This window comes from Lontra canadensis, unplaced genomic scaffold, assembly GCF_010015895.1.
Source record: "Lontra canadensis isolate GAN:19392208 unplaced genomic scaffold, GSC_riverotter_1.0 scaffold1, whole genome shotgun sequence".
Taxonomy (NCBI): Eukaryota; Metazoa; Chordata; class Mammalia; order Carnivora; family Mustelidae; genus Lontra; species Lontra canadensis.
The window spans coordinates 66960167-66976073 of NW_022630995.1; the positions used below are offsets into that span (position 1 = coordinate 66960167).

The window sequence follows — 15907 nt, forward strand, 5'->3', positions numbered from 1 at the left end:
GAGCCGCGAGAAGAGACCCCGGCAGGAGCGACCGGGAGAGGCGGGACCGATGTCCACGGAACCCGTGGGAGGGGGCTGAAGAAGCGAGGAAGACATCCCGAGTCTGTCCCCAGGACCCACCCCGCCCCAGCCGCTGAGGGACGCCGGAGCCTTGGGGACCACCGGAGTGGCAGGACCGCGCGCCCTGAGCCCGCAGAGAAGCCGCCTGGGCGCCGCGTCCCGCGCCGGGATGTCCCAGCCAAGTCTTAGCGCTCGCCCGCCCGTGCGCCCCGGGGCCTCCGCGGCCCCTCCACCGATTGATCCCGCAATTATTTAAAAGCCACGGCTGTCTCCTCCCCTTTGCCCAGGAGGCAGGCGCACCGTTTCTGGACGAGCGGAGGCGCAGCGACGCGCGGCTGACCGCGACAGCTGCTCGCGGCCCGCACCCGGGCTCCGGGCGGCGCGTCTGTCGGTCGGGCCCGGGGCTCCGTCCGTGCGTCCCGCGCGGGGCCCGCCTCCTCCGCCCGGGACCGTTCGCAGCCAATTAGGCGCGCGCGCTAACGAGGGCGGCGGAGCCCCGCGGCCGCCTGCGGGCGCACGTGTGTGCGGCGTGTGGGCGCGTGGGCGCCGCCGGCGGGGCCGCCATAAATGCGCGGGCCGGGCGCGGCGGGCGCCTGAGGCGGCGGCGGAGGCAGCGCCGGGCAGCAGCGGCGGAGCGCGGGGCACGGTGCCGAGAGCCAGGCGAGCCGCGGCCGCCGGCGCGAGACCGTGCGGCGGCGCCAGGGCCGCCAGGGATGGGAGCCCAGTAGCCGGCGGGGCCCGAGCGGCCGGAGCGGCGGGAGGCCGGCATGAGCGCGAGCGGCCCGGCGGCTCCCGGGGACGGCCCGGCGCTGCCGCCGCCGCCGCCTGGGCCCGGCCCGGGGCCCGCACCGCCCACGCCCGCCGCTGCCACCGCCCGGGACGCCATGGACGGCTTCCCCCGGGCCGGACCCCCGCCGCTCGCCGCCAGCGACACGGTGCCCGCGGCGCCCGAAGGGGCCGGGGCGGTTCGCCCTGGCCCGCCGCCGCGCCCCACCTCCTTCTCGGTGCTGGACATTCTGGACCCCCACAAGTTCAATAGCAGAAGACGCCGCTGTGTGCTTCTGGGCCCCGTGGCGCCCTCCGCATGCGCCCCATGCGCCTCGGCCCCGTGCGCTCCGGCCCCCTGCGCCCCGGCCCCCGCCGCCCCGGGACGCCCGCCGCGCGCGGAGGAGCTGGAGCGCCGCGCCCTCGCCGCCGCCGGAGGAGCTGGAGCCGCGACCGGAGCTGAGCCGCCGCGTGAGTAGGACGCGGCCCGCTCCGGTAGCGGGAGCCGGGGGACGGGCCGCATCTTTACGTTTACTCTCCCGGGCCCCTCGGTCAGCAGGGCCAGCCGGGCCAGCCGTGTGCCAAGGCTCAGTGCAAAGTTCGCAGCGTGCGGGGCTCCGTCCGACCCGGACTCCGGGGCCGGGGCCGCCCCGCGCCTCCCGGGATGGCTCCGCCGGGCCGGTCCCAGGGCTGCGGGGCTGCAGGGCCGGCCTTGGAAGGTAGTTGGTGCCAGAGGAGGAGGGGACCTGCGAGGCGGAGGGCTCGTGACCTCCCCGCCCCCACCGCGGCCGCCGGAGGCCTCCCTCCCCATTTCCTCCTTCTCCTCCTTCTCTCTCTCTCTCTCTTTTTTTTTTTTTTTTTTTTTTTTTTGGACAAATCAGACTAATTGTGACAAAACGCTGGTTATCTCTGGAAAAACAATTAAATCCCTTCGATTACAGTTAAGGGGAAATGTGCTTAGCGGCGGAAAGCGGCCGGTAATGGGGCGGCCCGCGCCCCCGGCCGGGTCGATATCCCATTACGGCAGCATGCATATCTCTTTCAAGCACCTTGCAAACTCCCCCCGAACATCTAAATTATAGGGTCAAAATTCGGATAATTACTCGATTAAAACCTATTACACTTATTAGGGGCCGCTATTGATCGAGAATTGCATTCGACCGGCTCCTGATTGCTTTTGGTGCCCCCTCCTCCGGCCCTTCCTCCCTCCAACTTCCCAGCCCCTCCGCTGAGCAGCGACGGGAGTGCAGGGTGGACAGGGCTGGGGTCGCTGTCTTGGGGCATAGGGCCCTCTGGGTACATGGGCTGGTGGGTTCCATGTGGGGTGGAGATGAAGGAGGAGCAAGCCCAGCCTGGCTGGAGGGGAACCTATCAGGCTGTTGGCCTAGCCAGGGTTCTGGGAGCCTCCACCCAGAGCCTCCACCCGCATGGGGAGCCCATCCCAGCGGAAGGCCCTGTCTCTTTTTTCCAGGGGTAGCCTGGTCAGGCCGTCTTCCTCTTCCGACTACCTCCAACAAGGCAAAGCTAGATGGCCAGGTGCTCTCAGGATCCTCTAGGGGACAGCCTACTCCTGCTAGGGGGTGTGGTGCCCCCCACCCCCACACACGAGACCTGCTGATTCCCATGCAAACTCTGCAGTCACTCTGGGGAAGGCTGCTGGCCCACGATTCGACATTTATTGCCTGGGTTCTTGATGCCAACCTGACACAACAGCGGAGTCTTGGTGCCTGACGGTTGCTCAGTGACCAACACGTGCCCAGGAGCCACCACCACCTGTGGGGTGCGGTCTGCAGAGATGGCCTCCCAGGCCCTCCCCAGGACAGATTCTTCCAATTTTTCCACACTGGAAATGCAGCCCTTCAGGGGCCTCTGCTTGGAGGATCAGGGCTGCCCCTCAGACTGGGCCTAGTGGGGACGGGAATTCCCACCCACCCCCCTGCAAGTTAGCTCTGCTCAGGACCCACCGCGGGGCCAGGACCTTCTGGTCAGGACCCAGGTCTGCGGGCTTTCAGCGGAGGGGCGTAGGGGCTGCCAAGTTTCGGCGCTGCGGCTTGAGGTGGAAGTGGGGCCAGGGAGTCCGGGTTTGGTTGGTCCCCAGAAGTCCCCTCCCGGCAGGCATCTCCAGTCCCCCCCTGGCTTCTGGCCCGCTGGCTCTACAATGCCCGGTAATTGGCTGGCCCACGCCTTTCTGTAATTGGAGGGTAATATACGCCGAAATAAATTAAATGGCCGTTAACTGGTTTGTACATTACACAAAATGAGTTTAATTAAGTTTGTATCTGCCCCGCGGATCGATCGGAGCTTTCACTCCGCCGTGAACCCCGCGCGCGGCACCGGCCGGCCCGGATCGGGCAGACGCCGCGAAGGGGAAGCTTCGAGAGGAGGGAAAGAGCGAGGGATGGAGAGCAGACGCGGGCGGACGGGCGGGCGCCTAGGGAAGAGGGAAGGAGAACGAAAGCGCCGGGCAGAAAAAGAGGAGGAGGGCAATAAGGCAGAGAAGCGACGACCCCGGAGGAGGGAACATTTCCCGGGGCGGGACAGCCCGAGGGGACGAGCGCGCGTAAGGGAGGGCGCCGCGTCCTAACTGTCCTGTCCTCCCCGCCCCGCCCGCCCGCAGACGCCGGCGACCCCTGCAAGGCGGACGAGGCCGAAGCCAGCGGCTACAGCAGCGGCGGTGGCGGCCGCAGCCCGAGCGCGGACAGCGGGGACGAGGCGCCCGACGACGACGACGACGAGGCGCCCGACGCGGGGACTGCGCGCGGCGCGGAGGAGGCTCGGGGAGGCGGCGGCGGCCTCGCGGCCCGCGGGTCGGGCTGCCCCGGTGCGGCCGAACCCGAGGCGCCCCCCCGGCGCAGTGGACGAGGCTGCAGCGCCCGGCCCCCGCGGGAACTCGCCCGGAGCCCCCGTCCCGCCTGGGGCCTCGGCGGCGGCGCCGGGGGGCACGGGCACGACCCCGCAGGGCGCGGCCGCGGCGACGAAGCCAAAGCGGAAGCGCACGGGCTCGGACTCCAAGTCCGGAAAGCCGCGGCGCGCGCGCACCGCCTTCACCTACGAGCAGCTTGTGGCGCTGGAGAACAAGTTCAAGGCGACGCGCTACCTGTCGGTGTGCGAGCGCCTCAACCTGGCGCTGTCGCTGAGCCTCACCGAGACGCAGGTGAAGATCTGGTTCCAGAACCGCCGCACCAAGTGGAAGAAGCAGAACCCTGGCGCCGACACGAGCGCGCCGACCGGCGGCGGCGGGGCCGCGGGGCCGGGTGCGGGGCCGGGCGCGGGGCTTCCCGGCGGCCTCAGCCCGCTCAGCCCGTCGCCGCCCATGGGCGCGCCGCTCGCCATGCATGGCCCCGCCGGGTACCCGGCGCACGGCCCCGGCGGCCTGGTGTGCGCCGCGCAGCTGCCCTTCCTGTCGAGCCCGGCGGTGCTGTCGCCCTTCGTGCTGGGCTCACAGACCTACGGCGCGCCCGCCTTCTACGCGCCGCACCTCTGAGCGCGGCGGCGGACGGGGACCCGCAGGCGCCCGCCACCGGGCTTGTGCGGCCGCAGTCGTGGACTCGGTACACAGCCGGCTGCTACAGAAGAGTTTTACGTTTATTATGGACTGTACGCGTAGGGGCCGGGCTCGGCCCGCTCGGAAGCACTTTGCTGAACTTCGCTCAATCAATAAACCGCAGGAGGCTGCACCGCGTTCCTCAGGCTCCCGCCTGCCCGCGCGCGTCCGTGGGGACTTCGTCGCGTCGGAGGTGCCTCGGGCCGTTGGACCAGGCACTGCGTTCAGGCCCCGGTGTCCCCTGGCCAAACTCTGCCCTCCCGTAGCGCCCCCCCCCAACACCCTACACACAGACATACACGCACAGACACACACACGGACACACAGGGACGCACAAACACACACAGGGACACAGACACACAGGAACACACACACAGACACAGGCTTCGGGTTGGGTGACTAAGTCTGTCCTCTGAGAGGCCCTGGTCCCCGCGTCTTCCTTTCCCCCACCCTGGGGCCCATGGCTTCAGGGACATCCCTTTCCTCCTCTGTGTTGCCTTAGGGGGCTCTTCGGGGTGGTGGACGCCCGGCCGGCTGGAGCCGGGCGCAGGGTCTGGGCTGGGAGCAACACTGTCTTCTGGGCACCCACCGCAGGCCTGGCCGGGACGGCTCGGGTTGGGCACTTGCACCCCCAGGCTCGGAGGAGGCTCGGGGAGGCGGTGAAATAAATTAAACCAGCTCCTGTGGCTTCCCAGGGGAGGGAAACGGGGGCTCCCCAAGCTCCAGCGACTTGCCCAAGGGCGCCCGAGCTGGACCGCAAGCCCGGCAGCAGGTAGCGCTCCAGGCCGGCGCATCGACTTGCGGGTCCCGTTCTGGGCGCGGGCCGCACACGGTTCCTGGAGCCCTGGGGACGCGGGGAAGGGAGATGCGGCGGCGCCTGAGCTGGCGGCTGCCCGCCGCGAGAGGCGAAGCTGCGGGGATGCAGGCACTGGGGCGCGGTGAGGAGGGGTCCCTGGGGCAGCACCGCCCGGACTTGGGAAGAACTCGGGGGAGGGGCAGCAGGGTGCCGGGGGCGGTGACTGCTCCGCGCCGAGGCCTGCGCCGCAGAGGGAGCCGGCTGCGCTCGGGGATGCGTCTTCTCTAGGCGGCGTCCCCTCCGCGGGAGGAGCCGGCTGAGCTCTCAGAACTTGCTCCCGCACCTGGTAGCTGCCCCACTTCGCACCCAGCCGCACCCACTTTGAGAAGGACGGAGGCTGAGTTGGGGAGCGGAGGGCGTGGCAGTGGTGGGTGGCAGCGACTCCCACACCTGCCGGGGCAGCAGCGGAGAGAGCGACACCCTTGACTTCACCATCACTAGTGGGTAAAGGGCCACCGAGGGGCAGTCCCCAGTCGGTGGGGCTGTGGGTAGAAGCGGCTGGGACCACCTTGCCCACCGCTGGGGCTGGCCTCCTGCAGGCCGTTGCTCTGCTTCAGAACCCCATACACACCTGCCACCCCTTCTCTGCGCTCCACCTGCTCAGCACTGGCAGCAGGAAATTTTCTAAGTAACTGTGCTGCCTTGTCTGCCCAAGAGCAGGGCTCTCCGGCTGGCAGAGCTCAGCAGACCCGATGTGTCTGTGCAATCCAACAGCAGAGGGTGGAGGGGGTGAGGACACCCCTTGTCTCACCACTGAGGCCTGTGCATCCAGGGTACAGGCAGCTGGCAGAGGAGACCCAGAGCTCCAGAAAGTTCCAGATGGCTCTTGGCCTAAACTCAAATCATCAGCATTATTGTGCACTTAGCCTGGCTGGGCTTGAGGGCTGCCAAGCAAGAAGCCATAGCCTCCACCTCCTGGGCGCAGGGAGGACAACAGCAAAGGTGCAGGGGTTTTCCCAAAGTCCCCCTTGCTTGAGCTCAGTGGGGCCTGCTCCATCATAGCCCTGGAGGGAGAAGACGTGGTAGGCCGGGTACAGTCACCCTGCGAGTCTGCCCCACAGCCCACGGTGCTCAGGCCTCCGTGAGCCGGCACCCCCAGCCTGAGCTAGAGGCAGAGGTGAGTGGTGGTTTTCCTAGCCCCTCGTTGCTGTCCCCCCACCATGGGGGCCCCACTTTGGTGTTAGTGCTACGAAGGGCTGTCTCAGCTCCAAGATCTGGGTGCACTCTGGGATGGTCCCTCCTCAAGATCTTAGGACCAGTCCTGGCTGCGTCAGCATCCACCCGCGTCCTAGATTACTCCCCTTTCATCTCTGCCTCCTGTCAAGCAAGGCACAGGCCCTACAGGTGTGCACCTGGACAAATCCAGGCCTGTCCGAAGGCTGTGCTGTCTCCTGCCCGGGCACTGCTGAGCCCAGACAGAGGCAGAGCCCCCTCCCCATGAGGCTACTGCCCACACCGCTCAGCCAGCCCACAGCTGGCACTCTGGTGGGTTGCTATTAGGATTGGTTTGGGCTGCATGAAAGAGAATATCCAAATGAACACAAGTTGAGAGGAGATTATTCATTTTTTCTTACGTGATGGAAATCTGGCCACTGGCAGCCCAGGCAGCAATGACACCTACACAGAGTTCTTGGAAATCCTCTTCCATCCCACTGTGTGCTATAGCATTCTTGGGCTGGGAGCTTATCCTCAGGGACCCAGATGAAGGACAAGGCTCTGGCCATCACATCCCCATTCCAGGCAGCAGATAGGAAGGAGAGGAGAGAAGGGGGTACACCCCTTTTCCTTTTAAGGTGCTTTCCCAGAAGCCCATGTAAAACAGCTGTTCATAACATTGGTCTGAGCTTGGTCACATGACCACTCCTCACCAAGGGTGGCTGGGAAATGTAGTTTTTAAAGCTGGTGGTGACTTCCTCCTCTTAAGGAGGGGAGAATGGGTATGGGGGCTGCTAGCTGACCTGCCACCATCGAAGCTTTGCCTGCTCTCCTGCCTAGCTGCCCCGCTCAAGTCTCATCAGCTCCACCCGGCAGCTGGGCCTCACCCTGGAGAGGGCACTCACCTGGCCAGCAGCCCGCTGCCCCACCGTGTCCACGTCCCTCTCTCCATGGCCCCCCACTGTCCGTCCCACAGCCTGCTCAGGCTACCTGCCTATTCCCAGTGTGCCCTCCCTCCTCACCCACTCTTCCCCACCGGACCACATGTCCACACCCTCCTCCTGCTCCACCCTGGGTAGCCCAGCTGCCCCCTTCCACACCAGAGTTACCTCAAGAGCTGTTTACACTCGCTGTCTACACCGGCCTCTTCACTGGCTTCTCCACTTGAGCCCCCATGGCCCGCACCCTGCTGCCTGACAAGAACTGGCTGCTATTCCTCTGCTGCTGCCCCCGCTGGACCCCGGGCTCAGCGGACCCCTCATGCCCCACCTGCAGTCCAGTAGAGATGAGCTCAGCTCTGCCACTGTCGGGGAGTGTGGCCCCCAGACTCTCACTCCCCATCTCCAGGACTTGCTTCTGTCCTCGCTCTCCTGCCAGCACTTGCCCAGCTCCTGCCCTCATCCACATGGTCCCCTCCCCCACGTGGCAACAGAGGGTGCTTCTGTGGCCGTCTCTTCAGTCCCATAGTCCTCCGCTGGGCCAGTCACTGCCTCTGCCCTCCTGCTCCTCTTCCCTTACCTGCAGAGTCACTTCTGACCGCTTGCTCCCTGCTCCCAGTAAGCCAGCCTTATCGGTGACATCCACTAACCCCCAAAGTGGTACCCAGGACCCAATGTGGGGTCCCCAGGTCTCTGCCCTGGGCCACTTGAGGTTCACATGGCTCTGAAGTGTCACTCAGCTCAGAGGGACCTTCCTAGGCTAATCAAGGGAAGGGGTGAAGCTTCCTGAAGGGGGTGACATTTCTATGGGGAGGGTAAGTCTGGACATAGAGCCAGGGGCACTCAGGACAGCAGGTGGTTAACAGCTGGGGAGGAAGTGGAGGTCAAATAGGTCATTCTCAGGGGTCTGTAGTCTGTAGGGACTGTCACATGTAGACACTGTTGCATACAGGTCTATGGGGAAAGGAGGTTCTCTTCCATCCCAGGGCTCCATCCCCCATAGGCAGGTGACAACTCCAGGATGCCACGTCCCACTCCATCCTGTGTGATGGCCCTTTCAGAGCAGCCAGCTGATGGCTGATCTCTTCACCCTCTTGCCTGGACACAGGAGTTGCTGGTAGCTGGATGCCTATCCCCAGCATAAAGGACTGCATTTTCTGCTTGCTGGGCAGCTGGACACTGCCAGGTGACTAAGACTGGCGGAAGCAGCAGGGCACCTGAAAAGGTTCTCCACAGGAAACGGAGGTATACCCCCTCTGCTCCTTCTGTCCCCATACCCTGGGATGGCTGGAGCCCCAGCAGCCAACTTGGGCCAAGAGGTAGCCTTAGGGATGGAGGCCCTATGCACTGATGCCACCAAGCAAAACGCCTCAGTGGCACCGTGGTGTCTTCTCACCAGCTTAGGGCACCCCACCTAAAGGCTTTTCATGACAGAAGCACACATAAATCCTGTGTTGGAGTCAGCTAATTCTGTGACACCCTGTTTCTGTAATGGTCCGTCCAACCCCAGTACTGAGGCCATGACTCTGCAGTGATGCTCCCTGTGGCCTGCCGTTCCTCCCTCCTGTAGTCTGCTCTGGATGGGGACAGCAGGGCCCCTCCCCCATGCTCCACCTGCGCCCCGTGCTGTTAAGTTTCACAAAATGCCCTCTGCCATCACACCTCTTGTTGCCTCAAAGTGAACAGAAAGAAGTCTCTGACGTGAAAACATAGCATAAAGCTACAGTAACCTCAACAGTGTGGTTACACACACAGAGGCAAGTTGATGGGGGGAGAGAAAGCTCCTGCGCAGAACCGCTGTCTGTGGGTATCACAGGAGATGGCAAGGCTCCACATCAGCTCAAGAAACACTGATCCATCATGAAGTGGACGACACAGCTGAGCAGCTGTCTGAAATAGAAAACTGGATTTCCTGGTCACATTTTATATGAGAGTAAGTGATAAATAGTGATTTAATGTGGAAATGAAACACGTAGAAGTACCAGAGGAAACACAGCCAAAAAAATTTTTATTTTTACTTGATTTTTAAAAAGTAATTTAAAAGATTTTATTTATTTATTTATTTATTTATTTATTTATTTATTTATTTATTTGACAGAGAGAGAGAGAGATCACAAGTAGGCAGAGATGGAGGCAGGGGGAGAGGGGGAAGCAGACCTCCTGCTGAGCAGATGCAGGGCTTGATACCAGGACCCTAAGATCATGACCTGAGCTGAAGGCAGAGGCTTAACCCACTGAGCCACCCAGGTGCCCCCAGAAAAAGTTTTTAATAGAATCTTTGAGGGGGGAAGGGACACAGATACATGAACTTCCACGTGGCAAAATATTAGCAAAGTCAGCAGATGGGAAATATTTGCAACTTGTCAGAGCTCATTTTTTTTAAGATTTCATTTATTTATTTGACACACAGAGAGAGATATCACAAGTAGGCAGAGAGGCAGGCAGAGGGGGAGGGGGAAGCAGGCTCCCTGACAAGCAGAGAGCCTGATGAGGGGCTCAATCCCGGGAACCTGGGATCATGACCTGAGCCGAAGGCAGAGACTTAACCCACTGAGCCACCCAGGCACCTCCAGAGCTCATTTTCTTAATGAACAAAGAGCTCCTACAACTTATATAAGCTAATAAACCAACAGGAAAATGACCAAAGGATATGGACATACAATTCACAGAAAAGGAGCCAGGAAGAGCGCTTTACCATACGAAAAAATGCTCAACACCTGCCTCGTAAAAGACAAGTGAATAATAGCCCTGAGATGCCAGTGTTCCATGGGGCTTGGTAAAGATCAGGATGCTTGCCACCACGCCGAGGGAGGGAGGGTCCAAAGTCAGTGTTCTTGCAAGGTCGTTTCTGGGAAAGCAAGCTGAAGTCCCAGGGCCTCAGCCCACAGATACGTGCGGCTGTGCGTGAAGACGGGCGTGTCCAAGCACACCTGTGGCAGGACAGTGAAGTACAGTATATAGGGCAGGGGAAGGGTCTTCCTGCCCAGCACTCGGGACAGCTCGAAATGCCAGAGAACCCGGGGAAAAACTGAAAAAATGAACTTTTTCAAAACTCTGGAAATTAACCAAAGACCCGTAACAATCCAAGGAGGCTTCATCCTAGAAAAATGGCTCAATCTTGGTGGGAAGGCAAACCCTGTGGCATTTTCAGTTGGTTATGCCCTCACCCTCTCTCCAGCTCTGCAGTGGCCTCCATACCCAGCAGCCTCAGAGCCGTAGCAGCCCCCAGGAGGGGAAGACGGGGTCTGGGGCACCCCAAAACCCCACCCTCACTCCTCTCAACTCCACCTGTCACTCCTGGACTTGTCTGGCTGCTACCTGGAAAAAACCTACTCACCAGGCTCGTCTTTTTCCTGGCCTGACTCCACTGGCTCAGTGTGGGTCTGTAGAGAACAATCAGAGCTACTGTTGAACAATGCAGTGGCCTGCAATGGCGACACCGACTGACCAAGGACGCTGGTGAAAAATCTCAGAAGACTTGAAGAGTACTTAGCTCTCCCCACTGGTTGAGCTTGAGGCCCTGAACAAGCAGGAAGTGTGAGCTAAAACGGAGTCGGCAACTGCCTGGCTGAGTGTTCAAGGTGTGCCCGACACACATGCGTGGCTTTCTGCCAAGACAACAACACTTCTTGGATCAAAGCATTTAGGGAAGTCTCTGATCATTAGCGATCACTAAGCTAACCAAACAGATACTTCAGTGGCCAAGCATGACAAAGAATACAAAGTTTTACATAATTAGTCCAGAAAAGACACTAAATAAACAGCAACAAGAAGTTGTGGGGCGAGGGATCTGATTTCCAGAGTTGCCACGCTATGTAATCTAAAATGTCTAATTTCAACAAAAAAAATTAAGACACACAAGGAAACAGGTAAGTACGGCCCATACATAAGGAGCAGAGCAGTCAATGGAAACGGTCCCTGAACAAGGCCAGATGTTGAACTTATTAGACAAACACTGTAAACCAATTCTTATAAATATTTTCAAAGAAGTAAAGGAAGCCATGTCTAAAGAATTAAAATATGAGATAATGTTTCACCAAATAGAGAACATTGGTAAAAAGAAATAGAAGAGAACCAAACAGAAAATTCTGGACTTGGAAAGTACAAGTGAAATGAAAAAATCATGGGGCACCTGGATGGCTCAGTTGGTTAAGCCTCTGCCTTCAGCTCAGGTCATGATCCCAGGGTCCTGGGATCGAGTTCCACATCAGGCTCTCTGCTCAGCAGGGAGCCTGCTTTTCCACTCCCTCCCCCCACCTGCCTCTCTGCCTACTTGTGATCTCTGTCAAATAAATAAAATCTTTCAAAAAATGAAAAAATCATTAGACCAAGTAAATATTAGATTTTACTTGACAAAAGAAAGAATCTGTGACCCAGAAGATAGACCAATAGGTTCATTCTGAGGAACAGAAAAAAGAATGAAGAAAAATGAACAAGGCTTCAGGGACCAGAGAGACACCACCAGCCCTCTGATACACATAAAGGGAGTCCAACGACATGAGGGAGACACACACACACACACACACACACACAGAGGCAGAAAGAACCTTTTTGAAGAAATAATGTCCCCAAACCTCCCAAATTTGATGACTGACAACCTCTATACCCAAGAAGCTCAATGAATTCTACAGAAGACACACACAAAGAGATCCATAACTAGACACATTTTTAAATTGTCAAAAGTCAAAGACAGGGGCGCCTGGGTGACTCAGTGGGTTAAAGCCTCTGCCTTCAGCTCAAGTCATGATCCCGGAGTCCTGGGATCAAGCCCCAGATCAGGCTCTGTGCTCAGCAGGGAGCCTGCTTCCTCCTTTCTCTCTCTCTGCCTGCCTCTCTGCCTACTTGTGATCTCTATCTGTCAAATAAATAAATAAAATCTTTTAAAAAAAAGTCAAAGACAAAGAGCATCTTCAAAGTAGCTAGGAAAAAAAAATCCAACTTACTGTGTACAAGGCACCTTCCAAAAACCCAGCTTATTAACACTGGCTTCTCGTCAGTGGACACCAGAAGGCAGTGAGATTACACATTCAAAGTGTTAGAACAGAAAAACTATTAACAACATATCAAAATCCAGTGAAGCTATTCTTCAAAAGTGAAGACGTTAAGACCTTCCAGATAAACGAGCATTGGGACAATTCACTGCCAGCAGACCTACCCCTCAAGAAACACTGAAGGGCACCCTGCAGACCAAAGTGAAAGACACAAGCCAAATCCACAAGAAACGGAGAGTGCTGGTCAAGGCGGCCACACAGCCCAAGAGCAGACAGTATAATGTAAGTCTTTTCTTTTTCTATCTGACTTTAAAGAGCTGCAAAAAGCAATAATCACAAAACCTTATTGACAGGCTCACAATCTATCCAGATGTAATTAGTATGGCAAAAATGGCACAAAGGTGCTAGTGGAGAACATACCTATATAAGAACAGAGCTTTTGTACGCCTCCCGAAACGGAGCTGATACGAAGCCATACTGGATTGTATTTACTTGTTCACTGGAATCTTCAGAGCAACCACTGAAGAATTCCCCCAAAACCCCAAAACTCAGTGAAAGATACAGGGGAATCCAGTGAACATCCATGCAACACACACACACACACACACACACACACACACACACACAGCAATGGGAAAAAGAAGAAAAAAGATGTGTAGAAAAACTGGGAAATGGTAGACATAAATCTTCCCTTCTCAGTAATTACATTAAAGGTAAATGAACTAAATATCACACTTGGAGGCAGAGATCAGCTGCATGGAAGTACAAGGATGGAAGAAGATACAGTGTGCAGACACCATAAGGCGTGAGGACACCATACAAAAGAGAATTTAAGACAAAAGCTGTTATAGAGACAGAAAAGACCCCATGACAAAAGGGTCAATCCATCAGGAAGAGTACGGATTTATCAACAGAGCCCGAAAGCACCTGAAGTAAACGGACAGAAAGAAAAGGAGAAACGGACAATCAAGGATAACAGAGGCAGCAACACCCCACTTTCAAGAATGGACAGAACAACTGGGTTAAAGGTCAACAGGTCTCAAGTGTACACAGAACATTCTCCCAGGAGAGCACATACATGAAATAAGTCTTAAATTTCAAAGGACTGAAATTTATACACAATGTATTCTTTGGCCACATGGAATGAAATTAGAAATCAAATGACAAAAGGAAATTTGGGAAATTAACAAGTATGTGGAAATTAAACCAACTCCTGAATAATCAGTATGTAAAGGAAATTCAAGAGAAATTAGAAAATACTTGGAGATATAGATGAAACACAACATACCAAAACTCATGCAATGAAGCTACAACGGTGCTTAGACGAAAACTTGGTTGTAAACACATACATGGACAAGTAACTACACCTCAAATCAATAAGCTAATCTTCTATCTTAAGAAACTAGAAAGAAGGGCATCTGGGTAGCTCAGATGATCAAGCGTCTGCCTTTGGCTCAGGTCATGATCCCAGGGTCATGGGATCGAGCCCTGCATCGGGCTCCCTGCCTGCTTCTCCTTCTGCTGCTCCCCCTGCTGTGTTCTCTTGCTCTGTCAAATAAATAAATAAAATATAAAAAAAAAAAAAAAAGAAAGAAACTAAAGAGTAAACCCAAAGCAACCCAAAATTGTTAAATTATTTCTTATTACTTTTTTGAATTTATAAACTTGTATTATTATAAAGATCAGTAGAAATTAACAAAACAAACAATGAAAAAAATGAGAGAAAAATCAACAAAACCAAAAGTTGGGTTTTAAACAGATCAATAAAATTGATAAGCCATTAGCTAAACTGGCCAAGAAAATTTTAAAAAGTGAGAAAACACTCACATTTCTAAAATCAGGAATGAAAGAAGAGACATTGCCAGCAAGCTTCCAAAAGTAAAAAAAATTACAAAGGAATACCCTAAACAACACTACGTCAACAAATTACAACCAAAACCCCGTATGAAATAGATAAATTCCTAAAAATATAGAAACTACTGAGATGGACTCAAGGAAGAACAGGAAATCTAAACAGATCTATAATAAATAAAGACAATAAATTAATTTTTAAAAAGATTTTATTTATTTGTTAAGGAGAAAAAGAGCACAAGCAGGGGGAATAGGAGCAGAGGGAGAAGCAGACTCCCCACTGAGCAGGGAGCCCAAAGCAGGACTCGATCCCAGGATCCTGGGATCATGACCTGAGGCGAAGGCAGACGCTTCACCAACTGAGCCACCCAGGCGCCCAAGAAAATCAATTAATTTTTTAAAAAAGTCTCACAAGGAAAAGCCCAGGACAAAACTTCACTGGTAAATTCCATCAAATGTTTAAAGAATTAATACAAATCCTTCACAAACTCTTCCAAAAAAACAGAAGAGGAAGGAACATTTCCCAGCTTAATCTGTGAGGCCCATACTACTCTGATACCAAAGCCAGACAGACGTCATTAAGAAGAAAAGTCTGTGGTAATCTCTTTTATGAACACAGACACAAAAATCCTTAACAAAATACTAGCAAACTAGGTCAGTGGAATTGTACAATATTAGCAAACCAGGTGCAATAACATATACAAAGAATTATATACCATGACCAACTGGGATTTATCCCGTGAATGCAAGGGTGTGGTTCAGCATATGAAAAACAATTCATGTAATATACCATATCAACAGAATAAAGGATAAAAACTACATGATCATTTTAATAGATACAGAAAGACATATGATAGAATTCAACATCCTTTCAAGACAAAAACATTCAACAAACTAGAATTAGAAGGGAACTTTCTCATCCTGGCAAAAAGCACCTACAAAAACCCATGGCCTACACCATTCTCAATGGTGAAAGACTGAAAGCTTTCTCCCCAAGACCAGGAACAAGATGAAGATGTCTGCTCTCACCACTGCTATTTGACACTGGACTGGAGGTTCTTAATTTACCAAGGCAATTAGGCAAAAGAAAGACAAGCATCCAAATCAGAAAGAAAGCATTCTATTTGCAGATGACATGATTATGCATAGAGAAAATCCCAAGGGATCTACACACACACACACACACACACACACACACACACACACAGTTAGAACTGAGCTCAGCACAATTTCAGGCTACAAGACCAACATACAAAAATCAATTATATTTACAATAATATCAAAAAGAATAAAATACATAGGGATAAATTTAACGAAATAAGTGTAAAACTTGTACACTGAAAACTACACAAAACTATTGAAATAAGCTAAAAAAGAGTCAAATAATAAGAATATCCCAAGTTCATGAATCATAAAACTTAATATGAAGATGACAGTGCTTTCCAAAGTAATCCCTAGATTCAACAAAATCTCTATCAAAATCTCAGCTGCCTTTTTTTGGTAGAAATCAACAAGCCGATCCTAAAATTCATTTGGAATTGCAAGGGACCCAGAATGCCCAAAATAATCTTGAAAAAGCCAAAGTGGGAGGACTTACTTTCAGGGTTCAAAACCACAAAGCTATAATGACCAAGACACGGCAGCACTGGCACAAGGATATGTAGGTCAGTGAAAGAGAACGCAGACTCCCGAAATAAACTCTTACGTTTATGGCCAGTGGATGATCAGCAAGGTGTGATGGTAATTC

At 55.0% G+C, this 15907-nt stretch overlaps 1 protein-coding gene across 1 annotated transcript; it reads left to right on the forward strand.

Annotated features, from left to right (window-relative positions):
* The first annotated feature begins 827 nt into the window (after positions 1-827).
* NKX1-1 (NK1 homeobox 1) lies at positions 828-4309 on the forward strand. Its single transcript, XM_032869597.1, is given in 3 exon segments — positions 828-1296; positions 3443-3671; positions 3673-4309. Coding segments are annotated over 3 exon segments (1335 nt in total).
* Positions 4310-15907: the final 11598 nt, after the last annotated feature.